This window comes from Eptatretus burgeri, chromosome 5, assembly GCF_056783735.1.
Source record: "Eptatretus burgeri isolate ZD-2024b chromosome 5, Ebu_testis_v1, whole genome shotgun sequence".
Classification (NCBI taxonomy): domain Eukaryota; kingdom Metazoa; phylum Chordata; class Myxini; order Myxiniformes; family Myxinidae; genus Eptatretus; species Eptatretus burgeri.
In genome coordinates, this window is record NC_140965.1 from 103,925,662 (window position 1) to 103,948,989 (window position 23,328).

The following is a 23,328-nucleotide window of genomic DNA, read 5'->3' on the forward strand; positions in this document are numbered from 1 at the left end:
TGTCATTTTGTACTGAAACCTGTATAACCTTCACTGTATCAGGAAAATGTACCACATTTAAGAAGCTCTGCTGTATGTGTGGATGAAAGTGGTGTGCAATTGTCCTCTGTACTGTTATCCAGTTAATATGTGTATACTTAAGCCAAAGGGCATCACTAAACCACTGCAAACTTGCCACAACATTTACTCTCCTCTGCTTTCACTCAGCATGAAGCAGCGTGCAGAATGTCCCCTTCCTTCTTGTCATTGTTGAGTTATTATTGAAAAACTGAATATTCAAAACTGACACCTTCAGTATACAATTGTGGAATTGTACCAAAATGTAGTCAGTTCTTCGTTGACTCACGTCGAGGCAATGTGGGAAATCTCAGCTTCATTTTGAGTTATTGTGTGGGCAGTCAGACAAACAGACGCAAGTGAGTAACAAAGTGAGACTTCCTTTTGGAGACTGATGAACAGGTCTCAATATGGTCAAAATTGGATACATACCACAAAATATCTCTCTGCGATAGAAAGTCAACATAATTAATGCTCAAGCACAGATTATATTGATTGAAATGATAGATAAAGCTGTGTCTAATGATACAAAGTACTGACGAGGGCAAACTACCCATATATCCTTGCAAATGGATCTCCAACACATACTTGAACTTCTTCAACAGCTCATTCCATCTCTCCTTTCGAATCGTCTCATTCTTAAAATTGTCACTCACTAATGATCGTCAAGAGCCAATTGCAACAACGGAGCTTTCCTTCTCAGCTCAAAAATGTCGTCCAGATGAAAGCAACCTCGGGTTCTTTCACAAAATTCTGAACACATGCATTTCTCTCTTGAAACTTGCCAAATCTCAAGATCAGGCTCACATAAAATCAGGCTTTCCATACCTGGTAAAATTTTTTCTCAAGAATGAGTTCCTATTTCCTATCTGGCAAAGTTTTGGTAAATTTGGAAATGGTTGTGTGCCAGAATTTTATTTTTGATCTATCTTGATGTATTTTCTGCATCTGAGTGGTGCCTGCCCTGGGTTGTAACTCGAGCCAAGAAACTGCGTCGGCAGAACTGACAGTCTATTATGGAGCATGGTGCACTCGCATAGAAGTGAATGTGTCATTACCTCTGCTCAGATTGATATCACAAGAGCCTGCCTCGTTTTCTTTATTTGCTAGACTGAAAATCATCAGAGTGAATTTGTTAAAAATTAGTTGTCACTGGTTAGTCTCACAAAGTCTTGCAAGTTGTGTTTAACAAAGCTAGGACCTGCTCTTCGTTTACTCATCTCAAAAGAAAGTTTGACAATGCTACACACATAATGGGACTTAAAACCAACCATTCAACTTGAAACCGAAAAATTTCCAACACAAATTGAGCAACTCCAGTAATGGGGAAATTGTGATAAAAAATTTTTTATCTCAAACTATTGCTATGTTAATATAGAGATCGAGACTCGTAGAATTGAAGGACGTGAGGTGGTGGAGAAGGACACAACAACATTTGACTATTTATAAAGAACATAGGAAGCCATTCAAAAGGACCACGTACCACATTGCCTTTTGGGCCAGGGGGTCCATCGGCTCCACGGAATCCCTGCACGTATCAAAATGACAACGTTATAAAAGTGACATTTTGTAGCATGTATAAAACAAGGGATTTAAGATTCGATGCTGTAATATTTTACAAAGTAATTTGAGAAAATCATGTTAAAATTACATCATCTTATTATATAATCTGCCCCAGTCTGCCTGTCTGTCCGTCCGTTTGGGGAGGGGTTTCTCAGTTCAGGGCGGTGCTTCCCACGTTCAGGGAGAGGGCTTCAAAATCAAATCGTCGCCATTTTGTTCACTCTGCACAGCATATTTTGTAAGGCTTGTACTTTCTGACACTCTCACGGCTTTATCCTAACTATAATTTGATATCTGATTTCATTTTTTGGAGACGTTAAGATGGTTAAAGTTTTAGCCTGCAGCAAAAGATGAGAAAATCGGACGAGCATTGATGTTTATCCACAAAAATGCATTCTAATAGCCGTTTTCAATGTATCGGGACATTATCTGAAGTCAATAAATATGTTATGTGAAGTCAATAAATTGTGGACATTATACATCATTTCAGGATCTGATGAATTGCCAGTACCCATTTTGGAAGACTGTGTGCAGGATCTAACTCAAGATGTCAAAATGTCATACATTTCTATGCCCGTGGGTTTCCCACGAGTGCCCCACAAGTCTATACTATGAGAGATGTTTGTCTGCCTTTCTGTCTGTGCGTCACCAGTGCTAAATATGGAGAGAGTCTGGTCGTCTATTGTTCTGCTCATACAGAGTGATCCAGCTGTGTGATTGATCAATCCTCATCAAGTGATCTCCATGGAGCCATTTTGCCGACCAAGCGAGTAACTTCTGGGTTCGCGTTCATACAGAAGTGGAATTTTATACAAGATTTCGCTCAGCTTTGGTTGAATTATGGTATGCTGTGTGGCAGGAAGCTGCTTGGCTCGATCACACAGCATACTGTGCTGTGCGGCAAAAGATGAATAATGCACAGGTTCCCTCATGACAAGGTTTCAGACTATCTGGTTTTGGACATCAGGGGTGTGTTCAGTTCCCACATTTCTTGCAGAGCACTCGCCAAGTGGCTTAAGCATTCAAACAAGCACTCCATTTGAAACTGTTGAAAAGGAGCAGCTTGCTTGGCAAGCACAGATATGCTGTTTGATAACTGAACACACCCCAGTTTCCCATTTGCCAACATATATCAAGAATAAACTGCTCACAAAACTTTGCACTGTCCGATTGTATATTTTTGCTTGAGGACAGGAATGCAATCGTAAGAGTGAACAACTCAGTTGCAAAAGTATGGCAATGCGATTGTTTGTCTCAAAATTTAAACAATTGTATCGACGTTTTTTTCGATATTTTTGAAAGAAAAGCTTGCATATAATAGGTCTTTCATGTTGTATGATAAATTCCAATGATGTATTGTGACTTCATATTGTTATAAACCAACGACAGTAAAACTCGTCGTATGCCTACTCGGCTCTGCATTATGCGAGGTAAATGCAGTGTATTTGTCTCAAAAGTTATGATCATTCATCGTCGCTTTCTTTCATTCTTGCATTGCACTTGAAAATTCCTGCTTGGACTACATCATTATAGTGGTGTACATCGTCATTGGCTGATTCTTTGGAACACCAAATTCCGCAGAGAACCACGATAGATTACTGTGTTTAGTTCTATCGCTGTGCGAATCTCTCGAGTGGTCCATTATCGAATTACAAACTGCACATTACCCTTTCTCAGATAGATTTGTGCCTCCTGGTAATCCTATCAGAGAGATAAGTTTGATGAAAACGTTAGGAACTAAGGAACAATCGTAGTCCGTGCTATCGGTGGGCATTGTGGAAATTCGTAATCCAACCAGGTACAAAACGTATTAACAGCCAAATGATCAATATTATAACCTTCGGGTTAATCTCAGAGTATACGTAATGTCTCCCTCTATGATCCTAGTAAATTATAAGATTGTGGATGGCATACTTTTTGAACAATGAGTTATTTAGTGGGTCTGTGTTGATGGGCACCTACCTCACACTACTTGCGTGCGCTCACTGTTCGTGATCGCTTGGTGGACAAGATGGCGCCTGCTAGCAGGTTGACCAGACTCTCTATATCTGGCACTGTGTGTCGCCATTTTTCTCAGTGATAGCTGAACAGATACTCGTCAAACTTTCAGAGGTCCATCAGTGAGTGCCGGGGAGTGTTTTAGGCAAAAAAAACAATTTTTACAATTTGAAAAGAATTTGGATTTTTCGGGAATTTTTTTCATTTATTGCTCTAGCGTACCTAAGGGCCCTGTCAAACCTTGACGTTTTAGCCAGGAATCGCAACGTATAAAAATGCACGTAAAATGTTGGCGTACGCTAAAGTTTTGAGGTTTTTTTTTTTTTAAAGATTTGGTCGTATTAATAACGTGTTGGTCGTATGCATAACGTATTAGTAACGGGCACAGAACGTTTCATTGTGTTAAAGATAACTTATCCCAACGAATGCTTAGCCTGTTGTCAGCGTTCACAACCTATGCCCAACGATAGTTTAACTTAGTCATAGCGCGCTGCACGTATCGCAGACGAACTCGTGGCATTCTCTGTTAAAAACCTGCCGCACGCCGATTTAAATCATAACCGCCTGAAAATTGGAAGTGTCAACATCGCAGTCACACCTTGACAATTTAGCCAGCGTATGCCGACCGATGAAAAATGTGTCTAAAACGCTGGGACACGTCGAATACGGTATGGGTAAGTTGTGTATACGTTCGGAGCATGCTGAAAAACAATGAAGTACGTTGGCATATCACGTGATACGTCTAGTACGTCGTGAAATTTCAAGCATGCTGAAAATTTTATGACATACTCCACATATGGCTCACAAGTTCCGCATACGCTGGCATAAGTTCTCGGCGTTTTTTTCGTTTACAAAAAACGCTCCTCGATCGTTTACACACGTCGGCCACACGCTACTAGTAAGTTACTCATAAGTCGAAACACGTCGAGGTAATGTTTAGCATACCCGAAACGTAATTTTTAACCTACGAGTAACGTGTTTTTAACCTATGTTTAGCGTGCTTTGAACCTATGTGTAACGTATCTCAAACGCACATTGGCATATGTAGACGAATTTGATTGACGTCTTCCGGACGACCACAGAACTTACTGAACGTGTTTCTAACTTACATCTACCATATAATGGCGTATTGGCAGCGTTTAGGGGAATTGGTATGTACAAATGGGCTTCACAAGAGGAACCCGTCAGTGTTCCAGACTCCATGTTGAGTAGATGTCAATGTCAGTAGCAGTAGCAGTAGCAGTAGTAGTAGTTCGAGAGAATTTAGTGATGTTGATGTTAGTAGTAGTAGTAGTTCGAGAGAATTTAGTGATGTCGATGTCAGTAGTAGTAGTAGTAGTAGTAGTCCGAGAGAATTTAGTGATGTCGATGTTATAAGTAGTAGTAGTAGTTCGAGAGAATTTAGTGATGTCGATGTTAGTAGTAGTAGTAGTAGCAGTAGTAGTAGCAGTAGTAGTAGCAGTAGTAGTCGAGAGAATTTAGTGATGTCGATGTTGGTGGTAGTAGTGGTAGGAGTAGTAGTAGTAGTTCGAGAGAATTAAGTGATGTCGATGTTAGTAGTAGTAGTAGTAGTAGTAGTAGTAGTAGTAGTAGTAGTAGTAGTAGTAGTAGTAGTAGTAGAAAGAGAATTTAGTGATGTCGATGTTGGTAGTAGTAGTAGTAGTAGTACTTTCAAGTAACGTGTTGCAAAGTGTGAAGAACGTTCGTGTAGCGTGCTTACAAAACGTTACTCATAGGTTAGAAATAAGTTTCTGGTCCGCTAAAGATTACCTCGACGTGTTTCGACTTATGAGTAACTTACAAGTAACGTGTTTCGACGTGTGTCAATGATCGCATAACGCGCCTACAACTTATGGCCAGCGTAGCGGAACGTGTGAGTCATACGCGGCATACGTCGTAAAATTTCAAGCATGAAAAAATTTGAGGAAAACCCAAAAGTACAACGTTTAAAGCCAGCGTACTACGACGTATGGCAGTGTTTTTCAGCGTGCCCTTAACGTATACAAAACGTACCCATAACGTATTCGACGTGTACCAGCGTTTTAGACAAATTTTTCATAAATCAGCATACGCTGGCTAAATCGTCAAGGTGTGACAGGGCCTAAAGCATTTGCACTTATGTGAAAGGTAACAGCAAATGATCCCCGACCCCTTTCCTTAGTGGGTGTAGGGAATTGTTTTAGCCTCCTAGAAAAAAAAAATAGAAAAAAAAACAAATTTGATTTATTCAAAATGCCAACAGGATTAGAACAACACTGGGCAACGCCTGGTACCCCTGCTCGTTATTAATAAAAACATATCCATTGTGTGCTACTCTTGGACAGATCATCAGTCAATGTCTTGGTGTACAAGCTTATATTCACTGTAGAATTGCTATGTTTTTCATTCTCCACAAAATTAATCTCCATGATAAGCAAATGCTCATTGTCCACTTATCTTTAACTACAATGAGAAGAGAATAATATTGGCTGCAGATAGAATGAGCAGTCTACATGAATAGTGTGTTGCACATAAAATATATAATATACTGCATATCTGCATGCTAGTATTCACATATTTAGGCAGCAGAGGCTTTGTGAATTATCTGAATACTTAAGGGCAGACTGTTTCATATGGCATTCAATGCAAGAAGAAACAATGCATAATCACAAATGATGGATGACACAAATGTATTTCCATGCTATCAGTTGACAATAGAGATGGTAATTATATTTATCTTGGGATCCATGCCTCAGAAGGCTTGACATAAGGTTCTACCCTTAAGGTTTCTTACCGGTAACCCTGCAGGTCCAGATGAGCCGCGTGAGCCCGGCAACCCGTGCTCACCCTGCGTGACACAACACCGTTTCCAGGTATTCATAAATCTGCATTTAAGGCCTTCTAGCTGAATCAGAACCAATACTGTACATTTTTCAAACGAATTACTTCAAAGATTCACCACATAAAATTCGAATCAGGATTAAATATGAAAAAAACGTTTTAAAAGTAGTTGCAATTTTTATGAAACATACGATCTCTCCTGGTGCTCCATGGGGACCAGCATCACCACTTTCACCCTAAAAAGAAGAGAATAAAATAGTAAAATGCAAATCACATCAAAGCTGGCAATAATTCAGATGTTTTTTTTTTAATCACGATTTTGAAAGGTGCAGCCAAAAGCAAGCTTAGTGTTCCCATTATCATGGTAGAGTTGGAACCAGATCCAGCCAAAACCAAGCTCTGTGTTCCCACTTTCATGTTTGAGCTGGAACCTGATCCAGCCAAAACCCAACTCCATGTTCCCACTTTCATGTTAGAGCTGGAACATGATCCAGCCAAAACCAAGCTTCGTGTTCCCATTCACATGGTAAAGCTGGAGCCAGATCCAGCCAAAACCAAGCTTAGTGTTCCCATTAGCATGGTAGAGCTGTAACCTGATCCAGCCAAAACCAAGGTCCATGTGGTTATTTGCATGGTCGAGCTGGAACCAGATTCAGGCAAAACCAAGCTTCATGTTCCCGTTACCATGGTAGAGCGAGAACCAGTTCCAGCCAAAACCAAGCTCTATATAGCATTAGCATGGTAGAAGTTCCCGGTCCCATCCCCATCCCTCTCCCTTCCACAGTTCACCTAATGTGTCTGTTCCCCACTGTCTTGTCGCTCCCACTCCAGCCCCTCTTGTCTCATGCCTCCTTGCTGTGAGTTGTGTGTTAGCTCTCATACGAGCCTCGACCAAGGTATACAAAAAAAAAAAAAGCGGTGAATTTGCTTCAATATTTTATGTCCTTCTATATATCCGTAAAAAAATGAAGTTTTTTTTGTTTGACTTTTATGCACTCCTAAACCTTTGGACATAATGAGTTTTAAACTGTTGGTTGTACTTGAGGTGCACAGGAAGGTTTTCGACGACAAAGAAAATATCATAGTCCCCAAGGATGAGGGTGGGGGCGCAAATTTTCATGTGAATGTGCATCATATAGCGCCACCTGTTGGAAGCCTTATTACAAGTCATAAATCATAAAAGTGGGCGAATGAACCCATCAAGGACAGGTTCTATGCTACTCAATACAATTTCAGCTACTCTAACAGCTTTGCTTCCAAACAACATTGATTTACATATCCACAATTGTTATTAATAAGTTGCATTATTTCAGTGTTACATCTAACAAAAATGAAATCTGTAAAATATTTTTATTTTTATGAGAGAAAGAATAAAGCCAAACAAACAAAATGACTTCATCATTTACTGCTGCACCTTCCCATGTAATCCTTCCTCATCCATTTTCCGGCATAAATAATTTATGTGTCTGATTACGGTTTAACTTTTTAAAAAATAATGGTTGAAATGGATTTGATTAAATTATGTGGAACATTTGAAGTTTTCTGTCATAACATAATAAAGGATAAAGGATTGTGTCTCAACAAGAATGACCGCACTGTAGTCACAACCTGTGCCAAAATCCAGTAACGGGCTGATTGGGAAATGCACATTTAATGCACTCTTTGAAAATGAACAGTATGAGTGCGAAACACATAATAATGAGCTATTAAAAGATTAACTCAATACCTCTCATCCATGTCAACCTTACCTACGATTATATCAGAATGAGCTGATTCGTCACATGGTCACAAATTGTTTTACCCCGATATGGGGCCATTAAAAAAAATTGTAATGCTATTTTTTCAGGGAGACGGTCTTGATTAAACCTCACTAATTTTTATTCCACATATGATTAGATTTTTTGGGGTCCCTCATGGTGAGTAACACTCAACCTAAAAAAAAACAATGGAAATTTGAAGTCGTAAACCTGGGAAGTGTGTAACTCGCAAAGGCCTACAGGCCTGATGTCTTCGGCCCATGCTATTTTTTTAGGGAGCCATGTACAGTTAGTGCTGACAGGCTTGATTAAACCTCACTAATAATTTTTATTTGACATATGATTCGATTTTTCAGGGTCCATCATCGTGAGTAACGCTCAACCTATATAATTGAAGCGAATGGAAATGTGACACAACAAACCCGGGCAGTCTATAATCAGCAGAGGCCTACAGGCCTGATCTCTTAGGCCTACACATCTTTTTTTAGTGAGGTACATACCATGCATGCTGATGGGCTTGATTAAATCTTAAGAATAATATTTTTCCGACATATGATTAGTTTTTTTGGGCGTCCTTCATCGTTTGTAACACTCAACCCAAACAAAGCCAATGGAAATCTGATGCAACAAACTCAGGAAGTGTATAATTAGAGAGTAATGTAGGAACACGAACATTGGTAAAGGTAATAACAGTTATATTCTTGTGTATTTGCAGATGCAGCTTCATCATTTGTAATCTAATAAACGGATGTCACAAAATGGAGTAGTTCCTAGTTATGATGAAGCTGAGCATTGAACATCAACACTGAGACAATCAACCCCCAGGATGCCCACAGTAAACTGTCCTATCGCTGACTGTGAGTACTTCACCCCCGATGTTGAAGCAGTCCTGGCTGCGGCGCTCATCACGACTCATGCCACAACTCACACAGCTGCCAATGTCAACGTCGTTACAGCTAAAGTTGAGCAGGTGAAACGTCCCACGATCTCATCCGCTGGGACAAGTGAGGAATGGGCCTATTTCCAATCGCAATGATCCGACTATGCAGATGCAACCAAAGTGACAGGCAAAGACAAGGTCATCCAACTGCTGGAATGTTGCGATGAACAATTAAGAAAAGACTTGACTCACAATGCTGGCAGCACACCAATGAACAACTCAGAGGACGATGTCCTTAAGGCTATCAAGCAACTTGCGGTGAGAGACGAGAACATCATGGTTGCTCACGCTACACTACATGATATGCACCAGGACCACGACGAACCCGTCAGATCATTCGGGGCACGTCTCCGTGGTCAAGCAGGTGTATGTAAATTCATCATTCAATGCCCTCACTGCCATCAAGATGTGAATTACACAGAAGCGGACCTCTGCGTCTCTGTGACCCGTGGGCTCATTGATCAGGACATTCAACTCGACCTAATGGGTGACCGTAACCAGAACATGAAACTCGAAGAAATCTACCAGTTTGTCCAAGCTAAAGAATCTGGCAAACGCTCAGCCTCACGCCTCTTCCAGTCACAATCACATGGGATGGATGCCCCCAGCAGCACCTACCGATGTCACAAGAATGAGATACTAAGAGGCTACCATGACGATGATCGCAAAACAACAGACAAGTCAGAGCAGTGCTACTACTGTGGAAAGAAAGGACATGGGCACCGATCTCTCGCCAAGTTCAGAAAGAATGAGTGTCGTGCCTATGGTCATACATGCGTGCATTGTGGGAAGACCAATCACTTCGATCATGTGTGCAAAAACAAAAACAAATCAATCACCAAGGCCAACGCTAACGAATCAGAAAGTGCCGTGTTTGATTCCCTGTGCACAGTCGCAACTGATGTAACATTCCCCAAATATATCAGCCTGGACCACCACCTGTACAACCATCTGTCTGACACCTGGATCCGGAAATCATCAAAGTCCCAACCGTTCATTAGACTGATGATCGGAGCGTTCCAGGTTGATTACAAGCACCTAAGATACAATCTCTACACCAAGACCAAGTCCAAATGCATCACTTGTATGATGGATACTGGTTGTCAAAGTTGTTTGGCTGGCATGAAAGCTATATCCGGCCTTGGCTTCAAGACCAAAGACCTAATCCTAGTCACAATGAGGATGCACGCTGCCAACAACAAGGGGATCAAAATCATCAGTGCCGTCATTCTCAGGATATCAGGCGAAGACAAAGATGGCAGCAACCTGGAGAATCGACAGATTACCTACGTCACTGACAGTTCAGACAAGTTCTTCCTCAGTCGAGATGCATGTATCAGTCTGGGCATGATCACCGACACCTTCCCTACAGTTGCTGAGATAGACAGAGACACAGTCGATGCCACCTCAGATGTACTAGACCCCCTTCCCAGAAATGACAATGGACTAACATCTGAATGACTGCCCTCCTCGGGAGAAGCCACCACCAATGCCCACAAAGTTGCCTTTCCCAGCCACGTCAGCGAACCGTGACAGATTTAATCAATTCCTCCTGGATCACAACAGATCAAGAACTTTCAATACCAATGAGCATCAACCCCTCCCCCTCCTTATGATGGATGGACAACCAGTTCATCTCATGATCAACCCAGATGCTACACCCGTGGCCTACCACACACTAGTACCAGTCCCCATCCACTGGCAGGATGAAGTCAAAGCTGGATTGGATCACGACGTTAGGCTTGGTGTTCTCGAACCTGTCCCAATCGCAGAGCCAGTTACGTGGTGCCACCGTATGGTTGTGTGTGCTAATCAAAATGGCAAACCTCGTCGTACCATACAAATGCAACCTCTGAACTGCCACGCTACACGCGAAACCCATCACACACAATCACCCTTCCACCAAGCATGGTCTGTACCCTCAGGAACACAGAAGACAGCATTTGATGCATGGAATGGATATCACAGCATTCCACTGGAAGAAGGTGACAGACACCTCACTACCTTCATCACACACTGGGGCAGGTACCGCTACCGTACCGCTCCACAAGGGTATATCGCCTCTGCCGATGGATACTCAAGGCGTTTTGATGAGATAGCCTCTGACTTTCCAAACAAAACAAAGTGCATAGATGACACTCTACTATGGGCTGTCAACCTAGAAGAAAGTTTCTTCCAGGCTTGTAAGTGGCTGAATATCTGTGGACGAAATGGCATCACCCTCAACTCAGAGAAGTTTGTATTTGGCCAGGAGACTGTGGAGTTCACTGGATTCCAGATCACACAGGATAGCGTTCGGCCCTGCAAACGATTCCTGCAGGCTATCATGGAATTCCCTCTGCCCAGAAATATCACGGATATCCGCTCATGGTTTGGGCTGGTCAATCAAATTTCATATGCATTCAGTATGACAGAGCACATGCTACCTTTTCGAGCCTTCCTCAAGCCTGGCACTACATTTGCCTGGGAAGGTCATTGTCAATGAGATTGAGTCTGGCGTACAGATATTCGACAAGTCTAGACCAACATGCCTTGCCACAGATTGGTCGAAAGTCGGCGTAGGATTCTGGCTCTTCCAGAAACATTGCCCATGTCAATCAACCACCCTGTCTGCTGTCCCACAGGATGGAAGATCACACTAGTCAGAAGTCATTTCACACACTCAGCAGAATCTCGTTATGCCCCTATTGAAGGGGAAGCCTTAGCCGTGGCTGACGCATTGGACAAAGCTCACTATTTTGTCCTGGGATGCAAGGATCTCACTATCGCGGTCGACCATAAACCGCTTCTCAAGCTCTTTGGTGACAGATCACACGATGAAATCCCAAACAACCGACTCCGGAACCTCAAAGAAAAAACACTTCGCTACATGTTTAACATGGTCCATGTCCCTGGTGTAAAGAAGAGAGCGGCCGACACCATTTCCCGCAACCCTACAGGCGACGATAATCCCGAGAAGATGCACCTGACAGATGACATATCATCCATTGCATCTACGCCCCAGAGTGACAACACCTTTCCTTACCCTACAGTACGGCAAGACTTCCTTGCTGGCATATGGTTCCGGTTCGAGAGCAGCGAGAGGTCTCCTTTGGGGCTCCCTGTTGACGTTCTCAAAGCTAAGTTTCCGGTTGTTATTTGTCCCATTTTAACTGTTTAATTTTCTCACCTACATGTTACTGTGTGTTGCTAGTTCGGTTTTGTTTCAAAAATCGTGCTATTTTGTGAGTATTTTTGTCGACGTTCTTACCTGTGCTTGAGGCCTCGGCCTAGGCTTGAGGCCTACCGGTTCCACTCGGTGTTCGATCGTTTTTTTTTTGTTTTTTTTTTCTCCCCATTACCTTCAATTTCTATCCTCCCCATTACCTTCAATTTTGATCCTCCCCACTTTCCAAACATCCCCCATTCTCCCAACTAATCTCTTTCTTATCTTGAGAAAAGAAAAGAAAGAAAGAAAGAAAGAAAGAAAGAAAGAAAAAAAAAAAAAAAAAAAAAAAAAAAAAAAAAACCCTACAACAACAACAACAACAACACGCTCACCTTCTCCCGATTTGCTTCTTCTTCTTCCTCTTAACTTCCTCCTCGTCTTCTTCCTCAATTTTTTTTTTTTTTTACACTTCCATGACCTAATCTGTTGAACTCTCTCATATATTAATATTAACAACAAAAAAAAAAAAATATATATATATATATATATATATATACCCAACAACAACAACAACACGCTCACCTTCTTTTTGATTCTGCTTCTTCTTCTTCCTCTTAACTTCCTCCTCGTCTTCTTCCTCGATTTTTTTTTTTACACTTCCTTGACCTAATCTGTTGAACTCTCTCATACATTATTTTTAACTACAAAAACGATCTTATAATGCTTCATCTTCCTCTCTCACACATGTGGTACTCTTTACTGTTTCACAATGCACTACTCTTCTGCTATTTTAACAGACTGCTCTCATTTCGACCTCTCCTTCATTCCTTGCCTAAAAAATCCAACTATTACAGCGCTTCTTCTCTCCATGCTCTGAATTCGCCTTCATTGCATCCATCAAGAATTGTGTTAAATCGCATCTCTGACCTAAAACTTTTAAAAACCACAGTTTGCCATGGATGCTCGCTTTCCATCAAACATTCTTTTTTTCCAACTTCAGTGCCAACTCACCCCCCTCACCCCTCACTCTCACTCTCAAAGCAACCATCCCACTCTTCTCCCTCCAAGCCTCCCTCTCACCTCTCTCAAAAATTCCCCCTCACCTTTCTCCCACCTTTCATCCCCCTCACTCTTCCTTCTCAAAGTTGCCCCCCTCTCATCCACCAACCTGCCTCCCTCCACTGCCCTCTCACCTCCATCTCTTCACTCCACCTCCTCAAATCCTCAACTGCCTTCTTCCTTGTCTCTTGTCCCCCCTCTCCCCCAGCACCACAGAGCCTTTTCTCCTCCTCATTCGGCCCCCTCCCCTCGCTGTTCTGCAATACCCCACACTCCTTCAGCAACCCTCCTTACCTGCCCCCCTCGTCCCTTGTCCTACCCTCCCCCTCCCCCTCCACCTCCTGCACCCAAAGCCTCCTCCCGTTCCTCTTCATTAAAAGTGTGGAGCTCAAATATCCGGGGCCTTCGCTCAAACCTTTCAGATCTTTCCATACAGGTTGCCACTGACAAACCAGACATTATCTGCCTAACAGAAACTTTCCTCTCCCAAGACGTGTCTGACTCCCAAGTATCTCTTCCTGGTTACTCCCTCTTACGATATGACAGACCTGAGCCTCATCCTGGTGGAGGTGTTGCTCTCTTCATCAAAGACTCTATTCCTCACTCTCCATGCACTGCTCTCACTCCCCCACACCCCCAGGAATACCTCTGGCTTCGGCTTCCCCTCAACTCCCACCTCATGTTTGGATGTGTACTGTACCGTCCACCGAACAGTGATGACTCCATCTACACCTCACTCTCCGAAAACATGGACCATCTTCTATCTTCTCATCCAAACTCTCTCTTCCTCTTATGTGGTGACTTCAATTGTCATCACGCCAGTTGGCTAGGTGTGGGTACCTCTCTCACCTGCCATGGCACCTCAGCAAAAGCTTTCTGCGACTCATTGGGACTGACTCAATCGGTCAACTTCCTGACCCGGATCTCAACCAATGGTACTCCATCTCTTCTGGATCTGATTTTGACAAATTTCCCTGACAATATCTGCTGCTCTTTCTTCGCTCCAATTGGTTCTTCTGACCACGTCCTTGTCAAAGTGGACATCTCTCTGGCTGTTATCAGAGAACCACCTCACCGCCGTCGAGTCTGGCATTTCACTCAAGCCGACTGGCAGGGTCTCCGAGCAGCCATCAAACTTACAGACTGGTCTCCTATCACTACTTTCTCAAACATCAACTCATCCTGGGAATTCTTTCAAAGAAACTTGCTCTCCCTCATGCACAGATTTATCCCCTCTCGTGTTCAGTTGTCTTACCCTTCCTCCCGCCCTTCGTTTACTGAAGCTTGTGGCGAGGCAGTTGTCCTGAAACAACTTGCCTTTGCCTCATGGAAAGCAAACCCAACTGAGGGCAATCTCAGTTCTTTCCACAAAGCTCGGAACAAGTGTGTATCTACCCTCAGGAGAGCCAGAAAACAACATCTTTCTCATCTCAAGTCTGAACTCTCAAACCTCTCTCCCTCCTCAAAATCCTGGTGGCGTTTAATCAAATCTGTTTCTGGTGTATGTTCCCCCTCCATCCCCTCCCTTACCTCAAATGGCCGCACTGCTGATTCCACACGTGATAAAGCTGAATGTCTAAACTCGGTGTTTGCAGCTAAATCTTGTGTCCTAAACCCATCTCTATCTCTACCCACTTTACCCAGTCGCACCCAACTGTCCCTGGACTCTGTATCCTTTTCTCCTAACAAGGTGGAGAGCTTGCTTTCAAACCTCGAGTCAGATTCTGCAACCGGTCCAGACGGCATCAGCCCACGTGTCCTCAAAGCCTGGTCTTCTGCTCTTGCTCACCCTCTCTCTGTTCTATTCACCCTCTCATTTGCCCAAGGTCATCTGCCATCTGCTTGGAAATCTGCTAACATCACTGCCCTGCATAAAAAAGGTGAAAAACAGATCCCTGTAACTACAGACCAATCAGCCTTCTCCCAATCATCAGCAAGGTGATGGAATCCATCATCGCCTCAGATATGAAATCCTTCCTCTTCTCCAATGGCTTGATTTCCAATCATCAATTTGGTTTCAGACCAGGTCACTCCACCCTGGATATGCTGCTTCTGCTCTCCCATCAATGGATGGAGGTCCTCAATGCCAGACAGGAAATCCGAGCCGTATCCCTGGACATATCACGTGCTTTTGACACAGTCTGGCACCCTGCCCTACTCACCAAACTCTCTTCCCATGGTATTCAAGGCCATCTCCACTCATGGCTCGCAGACTTCCTCTCCTGTCGCAGTCAACGTGTGGCCCTAAATGGAGTTCTTTCATCCCCTCTTCCTGTGCAGGCTGGAGTTCCTCAAGGTAGCGTTCTGGGCCCTGTTCTTTTTCTGGTTTTCATCAATGATCTCTCGGACTCTCTGGAAAATCCTCTATTTCTCTTTGCCGACGACTCCACCCTCTGCCGTACCATCTGTCATCCCTCAGACCGGCAAGCAGCAGCTTCTTCGCTCACTGCAGATCTGGATAAAATCACAAACTGGTCCAACACGTGGAACATGTCTTTCAATCCAGACAAATCTCACACTCTCACTATGTCAATTCGAAAGGACTGTTTACAAAACCCCCCCATCCACTTTCTCAACAATCCTCTGGAAGAAGTCTTTTCTTTCAAGCTTCTAGGTCTCACTATCTGCCATGACCTTTCCTGGGAAAGTCACATTTCCAACCTCGCCTCAAAAGCCAGTCGCCGACTGGGAATCCTCCGTCGTGCTAAGTCCTTCCTCGGCCCTCTTGAGCTCCTGACCACTTACAAAGCTTTTGTCCATAGCCTGATGGAGTACTGCTCTCCCCTCTGGGCTGGTGCTCCTGCCTCCCACCTTTCTCGGCTTCACGCTGTCGAAACCAGGGCATTTAAGATCATCGGCATCTCCCGCAATGAAGCTGAGTCTTTGGGCCTCTCACTCAATCACCGCAGGTTGGTTGGTGGTCTTTCTGTCTTCTACCGACTCCTCTCCAGCCTTGCCCCCCCTGCTCTCTCTGCGATTTGTCCCCACCACATTTCCACACGGCGCTCACGGTCCGCCAGCAACCCCCTTCTGGTAAAACTACCAAAATCACGAATCACTGCTCACCTTCACTCTTTCATTCCTCTTTTTTCCCGCCTTTGGAATAAACTTCCTCACTCTATTCTTTCCCATTCTTCCCTCCAGGCTTTCAAAACAGCTGTTCACCACCACCTCTTATCTTCCCCCATCCAAATCCTCGATCTTTTCTACCCCCGATAATCCACCCAAGCCCACTTCCTTCATTTCTCTTGCTTTCCTTCCTGAAAGTCCCTGAAATGTCCATCTTCTCTTCGCCATGTTCCCCGTCCCATCCCCATCCCTCTCCCTTCCACAGTTCACCTAATGTGTCTGTTCCCCACTGTTTTGTCCCTTCCACTCCCGCCCCTCTTGTCTCATGCCTCCTTGCTGTGAGTTGTGTGTTAGCTCTCATACGAGCCTCGACCAAGGTATACAAAAAAAAAAAAAAAAAAAAAAAAAAAAAAAACCTTGCATCGAGACATCAAACACTGATTCATCCTCATCGCACACCGCTGCAGTTTCATTCCCTCAAACACTCAAGACCATTACCTGGAACAAGGTTCGATTGGCTACTAGTAGTGATGAGAATACGAACAGGTTGGTGAACATCATCGAATCAGGCATGCCGATCTCTCGTCAAGATATCCCATCGACACTCCAAGAATACCACCGACACTCCAAGAATACAAGGGCTTTCATTACTTGCTCAGCGTCGATAGATACTCCAATCGGCCTGTCGTTGAGAGGGCATCGGGAGGTTCGTCTGGCTTGGTGGATTCCCTGCGTTGCTGCTTCGTCAACTATGGCATAACTGATGAACTCTCTTCCGACGGTGGCCCTGAATTCATCGCTGGCAATACTCGCCAATTCCTACTGAACTGGGGAGTCCACCACCACCTATCAACTGTCGCGTTCCCCCATAGGAACTGCCGGGCAGAGGTTGGAGTCAAAACCGTGAAGCGCATGATCACTGACAACACTGGCCCTCATGGTGAGCTGGACACAGATTCATTCCAGCGTGTGATCCTGTAATACAGGAACTGTCCTGATAAGGACACAAAGCTATCCCTTACCATGTGCATGTTTAGCAGGCCGATAAAGGACTTCATACCTATCCTCCCAGGCAGATACAGACCCCATGAAACATGGAGAGACACTTTAGCCAACCGGGAAGCTGCTCTCCGCAACCGCCACATGAAAGCTGCTGAATGCTGGTCAGAGCACACAAGAAGGCTACCACCACTCACTGTTGGAGACCACAGCCACATCCAAAACCAGATTGCCCACAATCCTCGCAAATGGGACAAAACAGGCACAGTGATTGAAGTCCACCAGCACAACCAATATGTCCTACGTGCCGATGGTTCAGGGCGAGCGACGTTCCGCAACAGGAAATTTCTCTGGAAATACGTCCCAGTCCACACTCGGGCTCCACGTCACTCCATTGTACATGACCTCTATCACCATGGCTCAGAGCTCCAGTGCAAACAGGACAACCATCTAACCACTTCAACACCGGATAAAACAACGCCACCCTCCACAGACCTCATGGGGCCATCGTCACCAACTCCCCCTGGTGATACTCCTGCATACCAGGACCCACCAATGATGAACGACGACTCGATGCCTTTGCACTATAGGATGCCACTCAACATCTCGCATTTACGAGCACCTGCCTCAGGTCAAAACACCTGCCACTCCAGTCACCGGTGCTAGAAGCTCGCGTACTCGGCATCCACCTGAATGGCAAACATCGGGTGACTTCGACATGACCAGCATCGTGTTTGGGGCAGAAAATTCCCCGGTCCATGTCTTGCGTAATGGGTAGTCCACCCTACATGATCACACGGTTTATTTCTCTTCTTGTTACATATCCATATAAACTCATTTCGTTCAGTTACGTTTACACATCAGGTACAAATGCTCATAATATATCAGTCCTTGTTCCTTGTCCATCACAATGACTTGGAGGGAGATAGAGAGTAATGTATGAACATGAACATTGGTAAAGGTAATAACTGTTATATTCTTGTGTATTTGCAGATGCAGCTTCATCATTTGTAACCTAATAAACAGATGTCACAAAATGGAGTTGTTCCTATTTAATAATCAGCAGAGGCCTTCAGACCAGATGTCACAGGCCCACCAGAAAACCTAGATGGCAGCCATATTATTTCATCTGGGTGTCATGGTGGGTGGAGTCAAGTGACAAATCTGTGTGGGGTCTGGCAGCTGTCCAACCAATGAGTGCATATTTCAAAAATAGACCCCAAAAAAGAACCACAACAACAACAACAGCAACCCTGCAGAGCTCTTGGAGACCTGGATGGAAGAGCACTCATCTTGGTGTAAGGAGAGTTAAATGACCCTGGAGTTGACATGCACTAAACCAAATACAAATTACTTATCAACCATGTTATTAGATGAAACAGTCAGCTTTACATCCCTGAGTTTGTACTTGGTACACGAGATACATATGAATGGTTCTGACATAATTATTGCTCACAGGTTCTCACCTTCTCTCCTGATTCACCAGGGGAACCAGGTGGTCCTTTCGCTCCAAACTCTCCCTGTAAAAACAATCATGTTATTAACATTGTATTTGGAAGATTGTAGAAAATTTTCTGATTTGTACTTATCAGATAATTTCAGTTTCTCATTGGGATAAGCGTAGTGCAGTAGATGTGTCATATCTAGACTTTATTTGATGGAAGGCATTTGATAAGATAACACACATGAGGTTGTTAGATAATGTGAGGGCTTGAGGAGTGGCTGGTAGAGTGGCTAACTGGATTGGAAACTAGCTTAGTGATAGGAAGCAAAGAGTTGCTGTGAGTGGGAGGATGTCTTGCTGGGAATATGTAAGTACTGGGGTACCTCAGAGATCGTTATTATACATAATTTACAAAAATGATTTGGACAATGGGGTAAAGAGTAGTTCTTCCAAAAATCGTCAAACAAAAGCGAGATGCGAAATATTACATACAAGTTGTATTTTGTGTTTCTGAAATTTCATAAAATGAATGATGGCATCATGTCATTAAGAATGTGGTCCTTATTACAGAAAGGTAGCAAAAGTTTTGGAGTGTTGAACAGGATTTTTCAAAATGAATTAGAATTAGTAAATGAAGATGGGAAGGTGGCAGCTGTTTCTCTTCTTTCCAAGTCACTCACTGGGATGGCCATCATTGGCGATCAATTATCCAGGTAGCGTAGCAATACTTTATCCCTAACCATATACCAGGTCTGTCAAGCACATCGTGAATGTGGCTGGCACACAATGGCCTACTCTTGGAAACGACTGTGGGATAATTAATGTCAATAAGTCAAGGTTAGCAGACAGGACACCCAGTATAACATCACATCCTACAAATGGCACATTCATTGATGCAAGGTCCTACCTGCAAAGCAAATGACAGGTAGGAAGTGCAACCCATACAACTAGCTCAAGGGTGAGTATGTTACCTCTGAGCAATCATCTCAGACCTCGAAAAGTGGCACATCAGGAGCCAAACTTATGTGTTTGTAGATCATATAGATATATTGTTGCGGTTGAGGAAATTCGCAAACCACCATTCAGGTCCTTTAGGTGAGATATCTCTGTAAGTACATGTGTAGTTAGCCCAAACCCGTTGTTTAGAGGGAATAAATGTGATTCATTTGGGCTGCGACCCTTTAAGATAGCCGTTTTTCTGTTCTATCTTTATTTTGAGCCAACCACGTCTCAACCGCAATCACACAACAACCACTAACTGCAACGCCGCTTCACAACAACAACGCCAACAGCCACGACCTTTACATTCACAGCACACCATCCCGCAACCATCGCATCGCCGCCATTCCAAGCGTCACCGTGGCCAGGGACCGCCACTTTAGACCCTCCACCACCTTCGCCTCTCCTTCTGTGGCCATTTCCGCACCACTTGTGAACGCCGAGCGTCAGGCTGTCCTGACCTCGTGCGGGACGCGCGCCGAGCCTCGGGTGCAAAAAGCGGCCTTTCAGAGGAGAAGTCGGATCAGGAATGATACACGCCCACTTCTGATCCGTCCAATCGGCAAGCACGGGGCGGTTTGGCCCCGCCTCCAGGCGCGTCGGAGTAGAATCGACATTTGCAAATTCGAGGATCAGGGGAGGTTCACGCCCACTTTTCCTCCGTCCAATGGGCGAGCGTGGCTCCGCCCCCGAGCTCATCCTGATCCGGAAATTTGCATATGGGTTCTCCTGCCGTACTATAAAGCGCCGAGCGCGGGGCGAATTCAGTCAGTTTTTGGGCTCGGGCGAGTTGGAGAGGTGTGGCGGCGGCGGAGTGTGGCAGCAGCAGTCAAGATGGGTCTGGAGGAGAGTCAGTCTGTCGGACTCGGAATCTGTCGGGGAGCTGCAGAGAGGTGAAGCCGGGAGCACGGTCGAGGTTGCAGTGGAGTCGCTCGTCGCAGGACCCAAGCAAGCCAGCTATCCTCTTTCCCCAGAGCATCAAAAATTCCCCCCTTTTCCCCCCCCCGCGCTGAGATAGTGCGGAAAGGGGGCCCCGTTCCCACCCCATTCCAAGCAGTGCCAACGAAACCCGCGGAGGAGCGTGGAGTCGGGGCACCGCCGCGGCATTTGCGGCTCATCACAAGACGGGTAGGCTCCACCCGGTCTCGCGCCCACAGGCCCGTCTGCCCCCTTGTCGTTGAGGGTGGCCCTTTTCTTTTGCTTTTGAGTATATGTGTTGTCGGCACCGTCTGTAAAGTAAAACTGTGTAAGTGTTGCCGTGTGCTCGCGTAGTCGGTAGTAGATCTGCATTGTTGTGTTTCTTTTGTTGCAATTGCTTTTGGTGCATAATTGTTGTAATTGTATATGTGTGCTCTCCGTGTGCCGCGGAATAAATGTGCCTCATGTTGAACTGTTTTTCCTGTTTCGCTTCGTCTTTTCTTGAATTGAATCTCCATCTTACTTTACGTAAAGGGTTGGTAGTGGGCTAAATACGCCCGATAATTAATCGGAACCGTCGAGGTTGACGATAACACCGCTCGGTTATCACGATAGTACGGAATGGGTCGCTTAAAGTGGCCCGTGTCCGAAGTCGACCTGCGGCGAGGTGCGATCGCCTGGTCTACCCTCCGTGTGGGTACTTAGGTGGGTCGAATTTGGCGAACAACCCTTTCCCACGCGGGGGGCCGATTGGCACGATCGTGGTGAGGCCGAAAGGCCCACCCGTGACTAGTTCCCGGCCTTAGTCCGAGAGGGTCACGACGGAATTGTCCGTCCGGTGGGCGACATGCCGCGATTCGAGTTACGTGTCCGCTCGCACGCCGGCAGGCGCGAATTCGCAACAAAAATTTTTTTTATTTTTTATTTTTTATTTTTTTGCCGGCGACAGCTCACCTACTCTTTGCGATGGACACTGAGATCTTTAACATCCGTAAACTATTGCCAGCAAACGGGACCCCTAGTTTAATATCCATCCGAGGGATGGCACAAATATATATGAATTAGACTGGCAGCCCAGAGACATTTGGTTGGACGAACTAGGTACCAATATCTGACTATGGGAGTGTGTAGGGGGTCACCTGAAATGAACGGAAATACGAGTCTGCCGGGTACCACCCGCTGCGTGTGGACCTGGGGGACCCCCCAAGGGGCCAAAAAATGGGTGCTACAGTGAGGTACCACTTAAATCCACCACCATGGTATGCTCACTGCAACGCCTATATCAACAACACAAATGGCAGACATTTTTCCCACTGCAAATGGCCCGCCAGACCCCCCACAAAGGGCCTACAAAATTTGGCTCGCATAGACGAGCGAGGAACCACTCAAAAATAATGCCAAATGAACAAGTTGAGTTCGTCGAGTACAAAATGGGTTACGCCAGACAAATAGTCCGCTGCACTACCGGTACCAGACACCCCCAAAATGGACCCGCTAGACACTGCGGTCCAACTAGGCTCACCTAGATATTGTAGGTACCAGCTGAAACCAAGTTAAATGATCTATCACACCTTGGGACACTGCGGTCCAACTAGATCCGCTAGACACTGCGGTCCAACTAGGCTCACCTAGATCTTGTAGGTACCAGCTGAAACCAAGTTAAATGATCTATCACACCTTGGGACACTGCGGTCCAACTAGATCCGCTAGACACTGCGGTCCAAAAAAACTCTCCGTGTGCCGCGGAATAAATGTGCCTCATGTTGAACTGTTTTTCCCGTTTCGCTTCGTCTTTTCTTGAATTGAATCTCCATCTTACTTCACGTAAAGGGTTGGTAGTGGGCTAAATACGCCCGATAATTAATCGGAACCGTCGAGGTTGACGATAACACCGCTCGGTTATCCCGATAGTACGGAATGGGTCGCTTAAAGTGGCCCCTGTCCGAAGTCGACCTGCGGCGAGGTGCGATCGCCCGGTATACACTCCTTGTGGGTACTTAGGTAGGTCGAATTTGGTGAACAACCCTATCCCACGCGGGGGGCCGATTGGCACGATCGTGGTGAGGCCGAAAGGCCCACCCGTGACTAGTTCCCGGCCTTAGTCCGAGAGGGTCACGACGGAATTGTCCGTCCGGTGGGCGACATGCCGCGATTCGAGTTACGTGTCCGCTCGCACGCCGGCAGGCGCGAATTCGCAACAATATGTTAGTTTTGAAAATCTCCAATGTATTTTGTCTATAATTGATTTACTCACTGATTTAAAGACAAACGGACAAGTGAAATTAAATAAAGCTTTATAAAGAAGTGTGGATATCTTGATGTGGTTCATCATTATTTGCATTTGCTATAGGTTTTCTTTATTTATTTTAAAGTTTGCCTTCAGACAATAATTCTAAAATACACAATTTGGTGTCGGTCTGTCTTTCTGTCTATTCGTCTGACTGCAATACATTGTCATTACTCATCAAATCTCAACCAAACTTGCCAGGGGGGGTGAACAGTCACATGACGGAGATTGTTACAATGTAACTAGCCCTCCTCCCTAAGGGGGATTTCC

The 23,328-nt window shown here is 44.8% G+C and overlaps 2 protein-coding genes across 3 annotated transcripts in view; one reads left to right on the forward strand and one right to left on the reverse strand.

Annotated features, from left to right (window-relative positions):
• The window catches only part of LOC147027096 (uncharacterized), a 547,644-nt gene that overhangs the window by 299,276 nt on the left and 225,040 nt on the right, over nt 1-23,328 (reverse strand). For both annotated transcript variants that reach the window (XM_085883264.1, XM_085883263.1), the window contains 4 exons: nt 18,877-18,930; nt 6,630-6,674; nt 6,392-6,445; nt 1,541-1,585 (listed from right to left, as the gene is read on the reverse strand). In XM_085883264.1, coding sequence (XP_085739390.1) covers nt 1,541-1,585; nt 6,392-6,445; nt 6,630-6,674; nt 18,877-18,930 — 198 coding nt within the window. The remainder of the gene's footprint in view (nt 1-1,540; nt 1,586-6,391; nt 6,446-6,629; nt 6,675-18,876; nt 18,931-23,328) is intronic.
• LOC147027099 (uncharacterized) lies at nt 9,022-17,392 on the forward strand. Its single transcript, XM_085880336.1, is given in 4 exon segments — nt 9,022-10,546; nt 10,587-11,606; nt 11,760-12,219; nt 17,023-17,392. Coding segments are annotated over 4 exon segments (3,375 nt in total).